Source organism: Hoplias malabaricus, chromosome X2 (genome assembly GCF_029633855.1).
Source record: "Hoplias malabaricus isolate fHopMal1 chromosome X2, fHopMal1.hap1, whole genome shotgun sequence".
In the NCBI taxonomy this organism is placed as follows: Eukaryota; Metazoa; Chordata; class Actinopteri; order Characiformes; family Erythrinidae; genus Hoplias; species Hoplias malabaricus.
Window position 1 is genome coordinate 29851836 of NC_089819.1, and position 15377 is coordinate 29867212.

The 15377-nt window shown below is 41.5% G+C and overlaps 1 protein-coding gene across 2 annotated transcripts in view; it reads left to right on the forward strand.

Annotated features, from left to right (window-relative positions):
- LOC136677481 (uncharacterized) overlaps window positions 1–15377 on the forward strand; it is a 219927-nt gene that overhangs the window by 18471 nt on the left and 186079 nt on the right. For both annotated transcript variants that reach the window (XM_066655040.1, XM_066655041.1), the window contains exon 2: window positions 9579–9685. In XM_066655040.1, coding sequence (XP_066511137.1) covers window positions 9579–9685 — 107 coding nt within the window. The remainder of the gene's footprint in view (window positions 1–9578; window positions 9686–15377) is intronic.

Consider the following 15377-nt stretch of genomic DNA (forward strand, 5'->3'; position numbering starts at 1 on the left):
GTTCTGCAAGTGGTGACCACAGACCATTTCTATGTTCTAATCCTTTTTGGCTGATGTTTTCGTCACTTTTGCATTTTGTCAGTGCTTTCACCCCTATGAGAGCATGAGGCTGTGTCTACAACCCACAGAAGTTGCTCAGGTAGTGCAGCTCATTCAGGATGGCACATCCATGCAATCTGTGGCATAAAGGTTTGCTGTGTCTGTCAGCACAGTGTCCAGAGCTTGGAAGAGATACCAGGAGACAGGCCAATACACCAGGAGATGTGGAGCTGGCCATAGGAGGGCAACAACCCAGCAGCAGGACCGCTCCCTCCTCCTTTGTGCAAGGAGGAACAGTCGGAGAAGTGCCAGAGCCCTGCAAAATGACCTCCAGCAGGCCACTAATATCCATGTTTCCATGTTAGAGGGTGGTATGAGGGCCCAACATCCACAAGTCAGGCTTGTGCTTACAGCCAAATAACGTGCAGTGAGCTTGGCATTGACACTGTATGTTCTGCTGCCTGCAACATCCTCCGGCATGACAGGTTCGGCAGTGGGCCAGTATTTTTGTGGGGAGGCATTTCTTTGGAGGGCTGTGCTAGCCAGAGATACAGTGCCTGCCATTGGGTACTGGGATGAGATCCGCAGACCCATTATGAGACCAAATGCTGGTGCAGTGGGTCCTGAAGTGTGTCAGTAGTTCCGGCATGATGAAGGCTATGGACTGGCCTGCTCATTCCCCAGACCTGAATCCGGTCGAGCACATCTGAGACATCATGTCCAATTCCATCCACCAATGCCACATTGCACCACAGGCTGTCCAGGAGTTGACTGATGCTGTCACACCGTGACAGTTTTGTGTTTTGTGTGGCTGACCTGACAATACTGTTGAGTATCTATCCACTTGTTAACTTGTGATGCATTGACGTCCAGGTCCAAACTGCTGCTCAGCATGGCCAACTTTTTTTTTGCCGCTACATTTAGCAACTATTCAGATATTCTGTTAAGTTACTCCTAGAGACAGAACTGTGGGAGTCACAGCTCACTATCTGCAGTTCCTCTTCTCCCAGAGAGGGAGCTGCAGGAGCTCTCTCAGAAGCACATCTGCTCCTGGAGCAGCACAGTCAGCCCACATGGCAGCACACACACATCAGAAAGAGCTGTGAATGTACAAATGTTCTTATTATGTTTCGTTTATTGCTTTTTCTGGACTCCTGAACTGAGATCACATTATTAATTGAGACATTCTCATTTATTCAAACAGTAAACACATGCTTTATGAATGTATGAAAAGGGACAGAAGGCACGATTGGACCCGGAAATGGCAAAACATCACCAGTGGCAACACACAAGCAGATTGCAATAATGCTGAGAGTAAGTCTCCACCTAGCACTGCAGATCCTTGCTGTAATATTTACAAGTCTACAGTGGTGTTACTTCAGTGGTGGCAGAATGCCAACAGCTAACTAGGCTTTACTTTGGTGCAGAAAGGGAAATATGGGAAGAAGTTTTTCTTGACAAAGATAAAATGGAAAAATCAGAGCCTGTATCCAATATTAGATTTTGGATGCACAAATCTGCATTGTACCCATAATTTTCCCTGGGTCATTTGCTATATACTCAACTAACTGGAATACCTCTTCCTAGCCTTCTTGTCACAAATGTATAATCTCTGGTTCTCTGGTCTCTGGTTTAACTGATGTTCAGACTCAAAACAGCTTGACAAACCAGGAACTGCTGTGTTTTTATCTTCATTGAAAGCTGGCTTCACAGCAGCCTACCTGACTCTGTATTAGGCTGCCCGGGCTAACAACGTACCACATGGACAGCACAGCCGTATCATTCAAAAACAAAGAGTGTTGTACTGTGCGTTCGTTAATGACTGCTGGTTCACCAATCTCTACTGTTGTTGAACATATTATGATCTGGAGTTCATGGTAGTAAAATGCAAGTCCCACTGTCTCCCTTTGGAAATTACAGTAGTTATTTTGTGTCTGTCTACATACATCCACAAAGTGATGCTAATCAGCATCATCCAGAGGCAGTACTCATCATCAAATGGGATTTAAATCAGACAGATCTCATAAAAGTGCACTCCAAGATCCACCACAACATCTATTGATCGACACAAGGGAAAAACGCCCTAGATTATGTCTGTATGAAAAGGTCAAGGAGGTCTAGAGGACTGACCCCCTGCCTCCATTGGGTAAGTGTGACCCAATTTCATTACTGATGAAAGTCACACAGCGAGAGCTTTTAAAAGCTGGTTAAAGTAACAGTGAGAATGTTACATGTTGGGCCTGAAGAAGCAGACTGCTTTCATTGTACTGACTGAAACGTTTAAAACTGCAGCTACCAATCCAGCTCTGATTGACATAAATGATTATGCAACATCTGTTACCTGATTCACCAAAAAGTGTGTAGATGATGCAACTCACACAAAACTAATTTGCACAGAGGATGAACAGTCAGCAGTCTGCTGAAAGCATAAGAGCTATCAAATCTGGCAATAATGAAGCTTAAAGCTGCCAGACACAATCTGATGAGGTTGCAGCAGGTCCATATGTCATCCCAGGCCTGAAAACATGTGCCAACCAACTGGCCAACACATTCATGGACATTTTCAATGTCTTCCTGGCACAGTCTACTGTCCTTAAATAATTCAAAAACCACAATCATCATCCCAAAACGATGAAGTGCTTTGGCTCATATAAGAAGAAATCTTCCTAGCACACTGGACCCCCATCAGTTTGTCTACCGACCAAACAGATCCACTGATGTTGCAGTCTATCGGGCCATGCATACTGCCCTCAACTACTTTGACGGAGCTAAGACCTGCTCAACCCTCTTGGAATAAATCACACCTTGTGCAACTGGATTATGGCTTTCCTCACCTGCAGACCACACCTCTTCCTCCCTCACACTCAACACAGGATGCCCACAAGGTTGCATCCTTTTCACCCATGCTCTATACACTATATACCTATGACTGCATCACAAAACATCATCATAAGGTTTGCTGATGGCACAACAATAATCAACATCTCCAACAACAAAGGTGAGGGATCATACAGGGAGAAAGTGAAGCACCCCACAGGGTAGTGAACTGTCAACAACCTCCCACATAACCCTCTGGAATCTGCACTCCCGCCAGCGGGATGGATCAGAATTTGCGTCAAAACACTTATGCAACTTAGCAAGTTTTTGTTCTTGAAACATAATAAACATACTTCAGAAACTGTACAGGGTCTAATTTTCAAACATATGTAGGTTGAAAAGAAATTTACTTTTACCTGGTTGTTATAGAAAGATAAGTTAAGACATAACTCATATCTCTCTCTGAGACACAGACAGGGTACGATATTCATATGAAAATAGCATGCTAATTCAGACGCTCTTATTGTAGGATTATGACATGTGAAAACATTTATTTTAGTTATATGAACAAAAGTACATGCTGTGTTTTCACACATGGAGCTCCAAGATGGCACAATCACACATTTCATCTGCCTGATCAGGAATGGCTTAATTTTGTGATGTGTACGTGAAATATATTTGACTTGTGTTTCTGCAGCATGTTTGGTGATTGTTAGCATTGATGTTACCTTAGTTCAGTATATATTTCAGCAGTGGAATTCGTGAAGCTGAGGGTAATTGTTTAAATGTGCAGGGGCACAGAGCGCAGCTGATAGAGGGGGAAAACTGGTTGTAGTGAGGTTTGGACGCTTTCAAGCACTCCTCTGAAGGTCGTATTTACGTCTTTGTTTCTTTGCTAAATAACTAAATGCCACCGCTTACAAACAAACGATTCAGTTGTTTCACAGATGCGGTGGGGTGGGGGCTAATGGGCCATTATCTTTGACAGGAGGGAGTGGCTTTCTCACCTGTGTTTCACACCTATCTCATGAATATTCAATGTGTGAGCCACAGGTACAGAAAAATACAGTGACACGTCAGATTCATAGCAATAAAGAAGAGAAACTAATTAAAATATCAGAAAGCAATTGTGTAGACAAAAGCCATGTCTATAAAGTTCAGATCTCAAAAGAAAACTTGTTCACAATGTGTTTTTCACTATATATCAGCACCTTTGAAAATAGTTTTTTTTGGGAAGTCCATGTTTAGAGTTAATTTAAACAAAAAAGTGATGAATGACATACATATTTCTCTCACATTATTATTGCTGGGTTTGTGCTGAATATTAGCATGTGTAGTTTTTTCGGAGCAAACTCCTTGTAGAATGGAGTTCGGAGCAGTTTTGAGCATGTAGAACTGGGCCCCAAAATTTACAGGGAAGCGATACGTTGGTGAGCTTCGAAAAGATCACGGATATAGGTGTGTATGTATAAATGATGTGCTTGAGAGGTCCATTGGCCGAGTGTCTGGATGGTATGATCTGAAAGGCCTTCATGATAAGCTGTAGAGGTAGCACCAATCCTGAGAGAGTGAGCGGAAAAATGTGATTGAAAAAAGAGTGGGATTGAAACCAGTGGCAAGTGGCGATCGAACCCGATTCAGTTGTAAACAATGGATTGAATTGGGAGGCACCTTGAGATAATCTAAGCTAAGGGTTGTGAATTCAGAGCAACAGAGAAAACCAAAAAAAAAAAGATAAAAGGAACATGGCTTCGAGGGTGGCATTTGTAGTTGGTGATACATAACCGGATCGCAGAGTAGTTAGGCAGCTGTAAAGAATGTGAGAAGAGATAGGCATGTGTTGAGGTAGATGATGAGGTTCAGTCTTTCTTGTATAATAATTGTCCTTAATAACAATGGGAATGGTTGGTGATATTAACTTCCTGTTTGTGGCACATTAGTATATGGGAGGGGGGAAATTTTGTAACACAAGAAACTTATTGGGAATTTCACAAGAAAAACAATGATGTGCATGGTTTTAACGTAACTTTATTCTTTCATGAGTTATTTACAGGTTTCTCTTTGTTTACAGCCATTGACATATCACAGAATTTAACACGTGAGGAGCGGATAGAAATTGTGTTGATGTCTGGTGAACGCAGTAATCGGGTCATTGCAGCAGATTTCAATGCAAGACACCCTACAAGATCACCCATCTTCCATGCTACAGTTAGCAAACTGCTTGCCAAGTTTCGTGAAACTGGTTCAGTGTTAGATTTGTCAATGTGGACGCATGAAAACTGTCACTAATGAAGAATCATCAGTGGCTGTCCTAGCTTCATTTAGCAAGAGCCCACAGCATAGTACTTGCCGCATGTCAGTGGACAGTGGCATCAGTTGAACATACCTTCGGCGGATATTAGCTACTCACAAATGGCACCCTTACAAACTCCAGCTGCTGCAGCATCTCAACGAGGATGACTCAGATCGGTGCACTGAATTTGCAGAATGGGCAAAGCAAAAATTAGAACAGGACCCTCAGATTACACAGAAGGTTTTGTTCAGTGATGAGGCAAACTTTTACGTGAATGGTGAAGTTAACAAATAAAACCACCGCTATTGGTCTGACATTCTTCATCAATGAAAACCTTAAGGCAACTGGATATGCGAAATTGCTACATAATGATGTGTTTCCCTCTTCATGCACTGAAGCTGGCACGTTCCCTGAATTTTTCCAGCAAGATGGTGCACCACCACATTATGGGTGTCAGGTCAGAGCATTCCTAGATGAACAGCATTAGAAGCAAAGTGACTTGGTGGTGATTAGTAAATGGATGGGGAAAGCCATAAATCAGTCCTTTATTAATAAAATGAATGATTGATTCGTTATCTGAATGGAAAAGGATGACTCGGCCAGTCTATTCATGTCCCCAAAGAACTGCAGCAATGACAGAGGGAGAGAGTTCATGGAGCGCAATGGAGTCACGAAGTCTAGCACTAGATGGGTGAATTTATGAGGTACCTCAAGTGAGGTAGCGGGGCTGATAGTTTTCTCAGAAGACAAGGGGATGCTCAGCCGATGGAAAGCAGCAGTGAGAGAAGTGATACAGCGGGCGGGAGGGGAGGATGGCGAGTCAAGGACCAAAAAATCATCCAGGAGGTGTACCACATACGGGACATGATAGACATTAAGGAGGATCCATGAAAGAGCCTCGGCGAGTGTGTCGAAAATCCTGGGGCTGCTCTTACAGTCAAAGGTCAGGCGTACTGCAAAGTAGAACTGTCCATGCCATTTCACCCCAAACAGGTGCCAGAAGTCAGGATGGAGGGGGATAATTTTGAAGACGGAGACCACATCTGCTTTAGCCAGCCAAGTGCCGCGGCCAAGGAGCTTAATCAATGATATGCCATCGTTGACCCGAGCATAGCAGAAGGAAATTTTTGACTAGACTGTTTATTGAGGGCACAGAAGAACAATGCGGGGCTGACAAGTCGATGATGAGCTGCTTCTTACTAGAATATTTTCAACTGGAAATGCTGACAGGCTTAATGCGGAAAGTAGAGAAGGGGGGGGGGGGGGCATCTTGAAACTCTCTGAGACTTCTTTGGCTAGAAGAGAAGAAACCACCTCAGGCTTTGATTCAACAGAGAGAAGGTTGGAGGCATGGAAGGAGTAGACAGGCAGAACCACCAAGCCTGGGGAGAAACCAAACAGGAGACCATCAAGGAGATAGCATATGAATGCAGGGTCAGGGTGGCGCGAGAGGCAGCTCGCGAGCTCAGGAACATTGACAGGGGTGGAGAGAAATCAGATCAGTCAGCTGTTACCAAATTTAGGCGGCCGCTTGGGGCAGCTCGGCTGGGTGTGCACTTGTGAGCAGTAGTTGCAAATGTGGAGGAACCTGCAGGAAGACGCAAAGCAGCCAGCAGAATTGAAATTAATGCAGATCATGGAGCCATTAAGAAAGAACAGGTGTCTACCACGGGCATCATGGGAGCTAGAAGAGGTGATACGCTAAGTGGGGGCCTGGTCTGGGATGACGGAACCGAGTAGGAGGAGAGTAGAGCTTGTGGTCAGAAGGGAGCAGATCGAGATCCATGGTAGGAGCAGTAACTCAGTGACGCCAGGAAGACTAGCTACTTGGTTGTCACAGAGATTACATGTGTTTGAAGGGTATAAATAGGCCTGGGGGGAGGAGCGTGGGCGTGGCCCAACTCCCAAAATTTCTTTTATAGTTTAAGTCCAATTATACTTGTATTTGTATTTGTATTTGTATTATACTTATATTTGTGTTGTCATTTGTCATTAAGAGCTTATGCAGGTGTCATGCAGCTGTAACAGCAGTTAAGTGTTACTGGTTTTTCTGTTTTTAAAGGATTTGTGAAATTAAAGTCAAACATATTAAGATTTTTTGGACATTACAAACAGTGTTTTATTTATTAAAAAATAATTATTTTGAAAGCTTTGGTACAAGACCTTTCTCCAAATAAACAGTTCATATCCAGTAAAAGGGGTGGCATGTTGGCGCAGCAGGTAATGTCAAGTCTTTGCTTAATTGTTCTGTAACTCTGTTATTCCAATATCATCATCATCATCTTTTCCTTTAAATCAATTTTAGGGTTGCAGCATATCAACAGAACAGCATTAAATGATTCGGTAATGCTAAATATTTCACCATTTTACTTTGAGGGACACACATCATGAACACATGAAGATATAATGATTTAATAATGTTAAATGTTTCACCACTTTACTTTGAGGGCCACAAACATCATGAACACATGAAGAAATAATGATTTCATTCATTCATTCATTATCTGTAACCGCTTATCCAATTCAGGGTCACGGTGGGTCCAGAGCCTACCTGGAATCATTGAGCACAATACACCCTGGAGGGGGCGGCAGTCCCCTTCACAGGGCAACACAGACATACAGACACATTCACACCTACGGACACTTTTGAGTCGCCAATCCACCTACCAACGTGTGTTTTTTGATTTATTAATGCTATTATTATTATGATATTATAATGATAGCATTATGATATTAATGCTAAATATTTGACCACTTTAATTTGAGGGCCGCCTCCTCCAGGGTGTATTCCCGCCTTGCGCCCAATGAATTGCATTCGGTGCCATTTGAAGATGGTTGCCATAAAATGTGATTTAAAGTATCAGTAGTCATATGCATGGAAAACAAGCAGAGAAAATGCCTTGAGCCTAGCACCAAGGCAAAATAATGTTACATTCAGTTGGGTGGTGGAGGTGTTAGCATTCCAACACTTTCATTTAAACTGCAGATGTAGTGGAACACTCCATATTCAGTACTTTTAGTAATGGACCAGAATTGTGCCATATTTGGAGATCATAAAATTCTATATTAATAGTAGATTTTTAAGCTGTTGATTTTATACACCCCATTTCATCTCCAGGATGTATATTTCATTCATTTTTATTATTCTGTTATCAAAGATTACAAATATCCATCTCTTATTCTGCAAGATGAAAGGCAATGTTTCAGCAATATATCTTCACATTTTACAAATGATCATCCAAATGAATGAACTGTTTATTAAACAGTTGTTATAAGCCATGGCAAAATGTTTTTTGTTACATTTTGAAATGAAATATTTACAGAGATCTTTGTCTGCTCTGATCCACAGTCATAGAGAAGTGTGGTAACATAACAAAAGAAGCAGAGCCTGATTGATCTTGTGCAGGACACCCTTTTATTTCAGAAACAAAAGGGAAAATTACATATCTGAATACCCAAGCCGGTAATGGGTGAGGGTACGTATCTTTTAGGCTATTTCAGGAACATGGCCGCCATCTTGAAAGCAGCCATATTGAACCAAGTGCAAGTATTTCCAATGGGAAGATGGCCATGTAACATGTCAGAGAAGAATAGAGTTGTCTCTGAAACTGAATGCCGCATCGGATTTGCAATACCTCTTGTGGTTCAAAAGTTATCAACCCAAAAATGTCAAAATTTTTGTTGTTGGTTACAGGCTTGACCAGACCTTATATGCTCAGTGCCAACTTCGGTCAGAATGGATGGGAACACTTTTTGCTGTAGCTCTGTCAGGCAGCTCTAAGCATTTAGGGTCTGGTTGGGTCTGTAACAAGCTTGTTATGAACAACAAACGTTTGGAAATTTCTGAGTCAAGGCTTGGAGTCACATGGCACTGTGGCATTAAATAGTACTGTGGCTTGAGGCATTTTCATTTTGGCATTTGTGAAACATTGTGGGATATTAGTGAGCAGCAACAGACCTGATACCCACTGGACAGCGCATGCAGGCTTTGATGCCTAGCATTCTGTAAATTGAATAGAAATGCTGCATGATTTTTCAAGTGTGTTTATTTGATTGTGTTATCAGGGAAGAACAGATACAAAAACAAAGGCATTTACATAACATGAAATAATTTAATAACATTCTGAATGATATCCAAGTATTTGTCTTTTTTTCCTTTAATACAGACAGACAAATGGAAAACCAATGATCTTCTGTATTTTAATTTTAAATACAAACTAGAAAAAAATATTTGATGGAATGTACATGGCTCATACAAAAATCCAAATCCTAATTTATGTACTGAGTAATTATAGGCTCTACTACCTACCTCTGATAGTAAGGCTGTTGTTTAAATGGCTAGAGATGATCTGAAACCAGTTTCAGAATTATTCATTGTTTGTGATTGTATTATGCTGTGTGGCTGAGTAGTTTTTCTTGCTACTTTTAGGGCATTCCACTCTGTGGAGGGATTTCGCTGTTTCACTCTGTGGTTGATGGCAAACACTGCTATGAAGTGGGGAATATTTTGACCAAAAAACCAAGTACTTTTGCCAGGTAGGAACCCCTGCACATGTCACACATTTCTAGAACACATTTCTAGCTGGATACAATATCATTCATTCATTATCTGTAACAGCTTATCCAATTCAGGGTCGCGGTGGGTCTAGAGCCTACCTGGAATCATTGGGCGCAAGGCGGGATTACACCCTGGAGGGTGCACCAGTCCTTCACAGGGCAACACACACACATTCACTCACACCTACGGACACTTTGAGTCAATCCACCTACTAACGTGTGTTTTTGGACTGTGGGAGGAAACCGGAGCACCCGGAGGAAACCCACGAGGAGAACACACCAACTCCTCACAGACAGTCACCCGGAGCGGGAATCGAACCCACAACCTCCAGGTCCCTGGAGTTGCGTGACTGCGACACTACCTGCTGCGCCACCGTGCCTATCTATGTTTAATTTCCATTTATTTTCTACAAACAGCAGTTCATATTTGAAAAATTAATACACTTAAGTGTCACTGAATTAACCAGTTTATGCTCCGCATAATGGGTCATCCTAATTGAGGTTGCCATATGTAATCCAGGCCACTTTGTGTCTATTTAATGGCTGTTTCATAACATGAAGAAAAATCATTAGACAAAATTACTAATTGCGTCTTTAATTATATGTGCTCATATGCAAAAAAAATGTCATCCTATGTGCAATGATTTTTTGTGTTTATAATAAACTGTAAGCACCAACACTACAGAAACACACCTTTGTGCACTTAAATGCACACAGTTTGTTGCTGAAATGTAACCACAAAAATTAAACATTTATTGTGGTGCAATGTTCTGCCCTCATTTAACATTTTTATTTTACAAAGCCTATTTCCAAAAGGTCGGGACACTTTGCGAATTTTATATAAAACCATAACGCAATGAACTACAAATCCTATAAACCATCAATCCATTATCTGTAACCGCTTATCCAATTTAGGGTCGCGGGGGGTCCAGAGCCTACCTGGAATCATCGGGCGCAAGGCGGGAATACACCCTGGAGGGGACGCCAGTCCTTTACAGGGCAACACAGACACACACACATTCACTCACACACTCACACCTACGGACACTTTCGAGTCGCCAATCCACCTGCAACGTGTGTTTTTGGACTGTGGGAGGAAACCGGAACACCCGGAGGAAACCCACGCGGACACAGGGAGAACACACCAACTCCTCACAGACAGTCACCCAGAGCGGGAATCGAACCCACAACCTCCAGGCCCCTGGAGCTGTGTGACTGCGACACTACCTGCTGCGCCACCGTGCCCTCCCATCCTATAAACCATATATTTTATTGCAAAGCAACATTATAAATGTTGAAACTGAGAAGGCCTTTAGAGAAGGACTTCCAAGATGATGCTGAGATGAAAAAGGTGTACAGGGGAGAGTCTCTATATGAAAAACAAACTGTAAATACGAATCACACTAAAGATGTTTTAAATTAAGAAAGAGAAATTAAGAAACTAAGGAGTAATAAAATGTGACAAGAAGATGAATAAAACATGAGTAACTTGAATGTAGGCTAGAAAGTTGAATATGGAAAAAATCGTGATGGAAAACGAGCATTGTTAGGCAATAACTAGTTATCCCAGATAAACTGCACAGGGGTCTGGCAGTGCTCCACTAAGAGCACAAAACATGGAAACAATAAAAGAACATGCAAATATAATTTTGCAATTTCTTTTCCCAAACATGTGCACAAATATAATGACAAAATTAAAAAATTAATTTATCACCCAAGCATGGGTCAGCAGGTCCATGTACTTTTTGGTCATTCTATTTTCATAAAAAAAAATTATATATATATATATATATATATATATATATATATATATATATATATATATATATTAATCAAAACATAAATTTGCAAAGAATAAAAAACAGAAAAATTGTCTTTTTATTTTTCTCAGACCTATGTTTCACTGTTGTAAAGGCAACTAATATAACAAATTACATAAATATTACATTGCAGAGTCAATGATAATTAATTATTGTTAATTAATAATTAATTATTGAATTCATTTTGTTAAGCTCCATGTTTGTGAGCCATTGAGTAATATGTAATGTCTTTACCTGTCCAATTTTAGTCTGGACAAGTAGATCATCATGTTGGATGATTTTACATATAGCAGAATTAATTATTATTAATGAATTATGCTCATTGACCCGCTGTAGGTTCTTGGCTCCGAAATTGAATCTGAACTAGAAGTAATAATTCCATACAAGAAAAGTGCACACACAAACAAATAAAGAAGGATTGGTTTTATCACACAACTGGTCTATTAAATGTAATATCAAATAATGAACATTGATTATACATTCATATAATGAAATTGATTACAGCAATAAATGAGGGAACAGGGAAATTAATATATGAAGGAATTTCTCTATGATAATTACCCTAAATTCTAGAAAGGCTATAGTTTATCCCAGCAAAGCATTCAGCACCAACCTCCTGAGCTATGAAATAAATTAAACCCTGTGACCTTACGTATCCCTGGAGATGGAGTGGAGATAGCTGGGAGTATGTCATTGACAAGAGGTGCTTTCCGGCATGGCTTCCTGGAGCACTGCAGCCGTGGGCCTTGTAGCAGCTGCTGGCGTTCCTCTTCTCCCTCTTGGCCAGAGACACAGTAATCACTCCGTCAAAGCTGGTGGCATTCTGAAGGTCTCTGTGGGAATTCTCTGTCATCGTTGATCTGCCTTCTTGTGAGAGAGACGTCCAGGCAGGTCTCTCCTGGGCCTTTTTCTCAGAAGGTCATTCTGAGGCTGCGTGTGTCCTCCTGTGTCCTCCATTGCTGATCCTGAAGCCCAAGAGTGTTTAGCCATAAGATGTTCTTATGTTCAGCCATAAGAGAGGCTGATGCCTGGGAGATGCCTGCAGAGAGCTGGACAGCTCTAGAGAGAGCCAGGGCTCTCCCTTAACTGACTACCCTATCTGAGAAGCATTGTCTACTGGATGCAAGGGAGAGAATTTCTTCCTACATTCTCTTTCTGTTCTTCTCCTGTTCAGAGTTCTGTTCTAAGAGCTGGAGTGTGAGTTAGAGTGCATATCCTCTCTCTCCCAAAAAAGCCTAGAGTCATTTCGCGCCACTGGGTTTTTAACCAGAATTTAGAAAACCCACCTTGGTAGTGGCATCACATTAAATATATGACACTTGACAAGACAAAGATGATCCCTGTTGAATGAATATCCCAGAATTCTGAATCATAATTTTGCAATATAAGAGATTATATGTTAACAAAAAGTAGTTTTTGAAGTAGTAGTTGAAAAAGTTCAGACACACCATGTTTTACATAATTCTTAACCAAATAACACACAGAGTATGTGGCTACCTTGGTTCCTACATATGCTCATATAAAAGTGACTTTAAACACTTAATTTCACCCATTTTGATTGTCCAAATGGAATTAATTTCACACAGTTGTACCCATAGGCAACTTGTTCACCAGGCAATCTAAGGAATTAAGAAATGTGTGATTCTTTTGGTTTTTAACAGTCTTTCAAGATGTGTGAGAAGACATTTTAATCAAGGTTTAATCAAAACAACCAGGGGGTGCAAAGGACTGGCAAAAGTCTGTGGGGCTGTCCAAGGTACCAGCCTGGGCACAGTTCTGGGGATCGGCCCCGAAGTCCTTGGGGCTGACCTACGGACACGACCTGAAGCGGTCGGAGCCACAGTCACGGGTGCAGAAGCGGCGGGGGACGCCGCCTTCGCTGGGACAGGAGAGGCTGCGGGTGCCACCTTCACTGGAACAGGAGCGGCTGCGGGTGCCGCCTTTGCAGAGGCTGGAGCAGCGGTTGCCACCAACACAGGTACAGGAGCGGCTGGGTTCGCCGCTTTCACAGAGACAGGAGCTGTGGAAGGCTGGTGGGCGCACTCTTGTGGGACTTTCTGAAGGCGCCCCTGTTAGCCTCATCTCCTTTGTCTTGAGGTTTGAGGCTAACAGTACCAGCCCTCAACCCCCCCCCAAAAAAAAAATTTCCCCGGACTTGAGGGGGTAGTCCTTGGGAGCAGGGGGTCCTGCAGAGACGTCATCGGAAGCAGTCCGGGAGAATCTTGTTTTTGACTTGTTATTTTCACAAAATAAATCCACAGTAAGTTCTGGGGCTTTTTCTTCCTCTTCTTCCTCTGCCCATTTCAACGCTTCTCCTCTGAGGAGGGATTTAACAAACATGACCTGAATCAGGTCAGGAGGAGCAGGACAGGTTAAAAACTGAAAATAAAGTTTGCACTGCAATATAAAACCCTCACCCTTGGGACTGCCTTCAAATCCTGTAGGGACTCCCATGAAAGACTGTAAAACAGCAGGTTGATCACCCACCATTCTGGCCAGTAATTTCTCCCCTTGTTTAAGGCTTTTGTCCAGTGTTGTGGCTATGTTAGCTGCGTCCTTTACTGGGTCGGTCATTCTGTCAGGAAACGCGGAGGGTGGACTGACGGAGGCGGACGCACACGCTAAAATACACAGCAAATTTTATTTAAACAAAACAGAATTCAAAAGAAAGGAAACACAATGACTGGAAAACAAATCACGACAGAGGAAACGAAGACGTGAGAAACAATGACCGAGAAACAGTGGAGACAGACAGATTTGAGAATGTGACAGAGGTAACAACAGGGACCGAAACAGTGAAAATGACCAACAAACGGGAGACACACATGGGAACTTAAATACCAGACACAGACAAGATACACCTGGAACAGATAATGAGAGGGCAGGGTAACAAATGAGACACAAACGAGGAGGCGGAACAAAGGGGGGACTAGGGCAGAGACATGGACAACAACAAAGTGCCGTGTGCTCAGAGAGCACATGGCAGGGAAAACAGACATGACAGGACGAGGGCATGACACCTACAGATATCAGAATCTAACTGTGCATTACATAATTAAACAAACTTTTTGTTTTTGCTGAACTTGCTATTTCTCTACAAACATTTTAAATCAAATGTATTAAGTAAAATGATGAATTAACTAAGGCTGGTTGGCAAAGCAAATATAACATGCTGTTTACAAACAATGAACAACATTGGTGCATATCCAGAATTAAGATAGTCATTCAGAAAATACCTATGAACCTGCTTATTATCAGGTATTATCATAAATACTATATATTGTACATAATAGAAATAATTTATAAAGCACTTTTGCAAAAGCTGACATTTTTATATCATAAAGTGCTGACAATATTATATCATATTTAGCATGTACATGTTTGATAACCTTACTGAAACTAGTCATACAAAACAAGTAAATAAGAAATTATACACCAACCATGTTTTACTACTTGTAAAAAGTTTTGAAGTCAGCAGATCTGTATATTATTTTCTTGCACTTTATACAGTGCCAGTGGCTCTTTTTAATATGTTTTCCATCTTTGCAGTGGCAAGGAATTGAGAACTTGTCTATGAAATAAAATATGTTTTAAATATAGTTATATGTAATTGAAAGTCAATAATAAATAAAGAAAACTCTTAAAGACATTTACCAATGACAGCTTCTGCATAATGTATGGCTTATCTTAGATAAAGCTTCAATAAATGCTCTTTTGATGCTTTGACCGGTTTTGCACAGTACGGACAATCAATGTCTCCTCTGAGACTGAAAACCTCCTCTTTACTGGAAAACTCCAACTTCCTCTGTATAAGTGATTAAAAGTCACCATCATACAACAATGAACAAGAC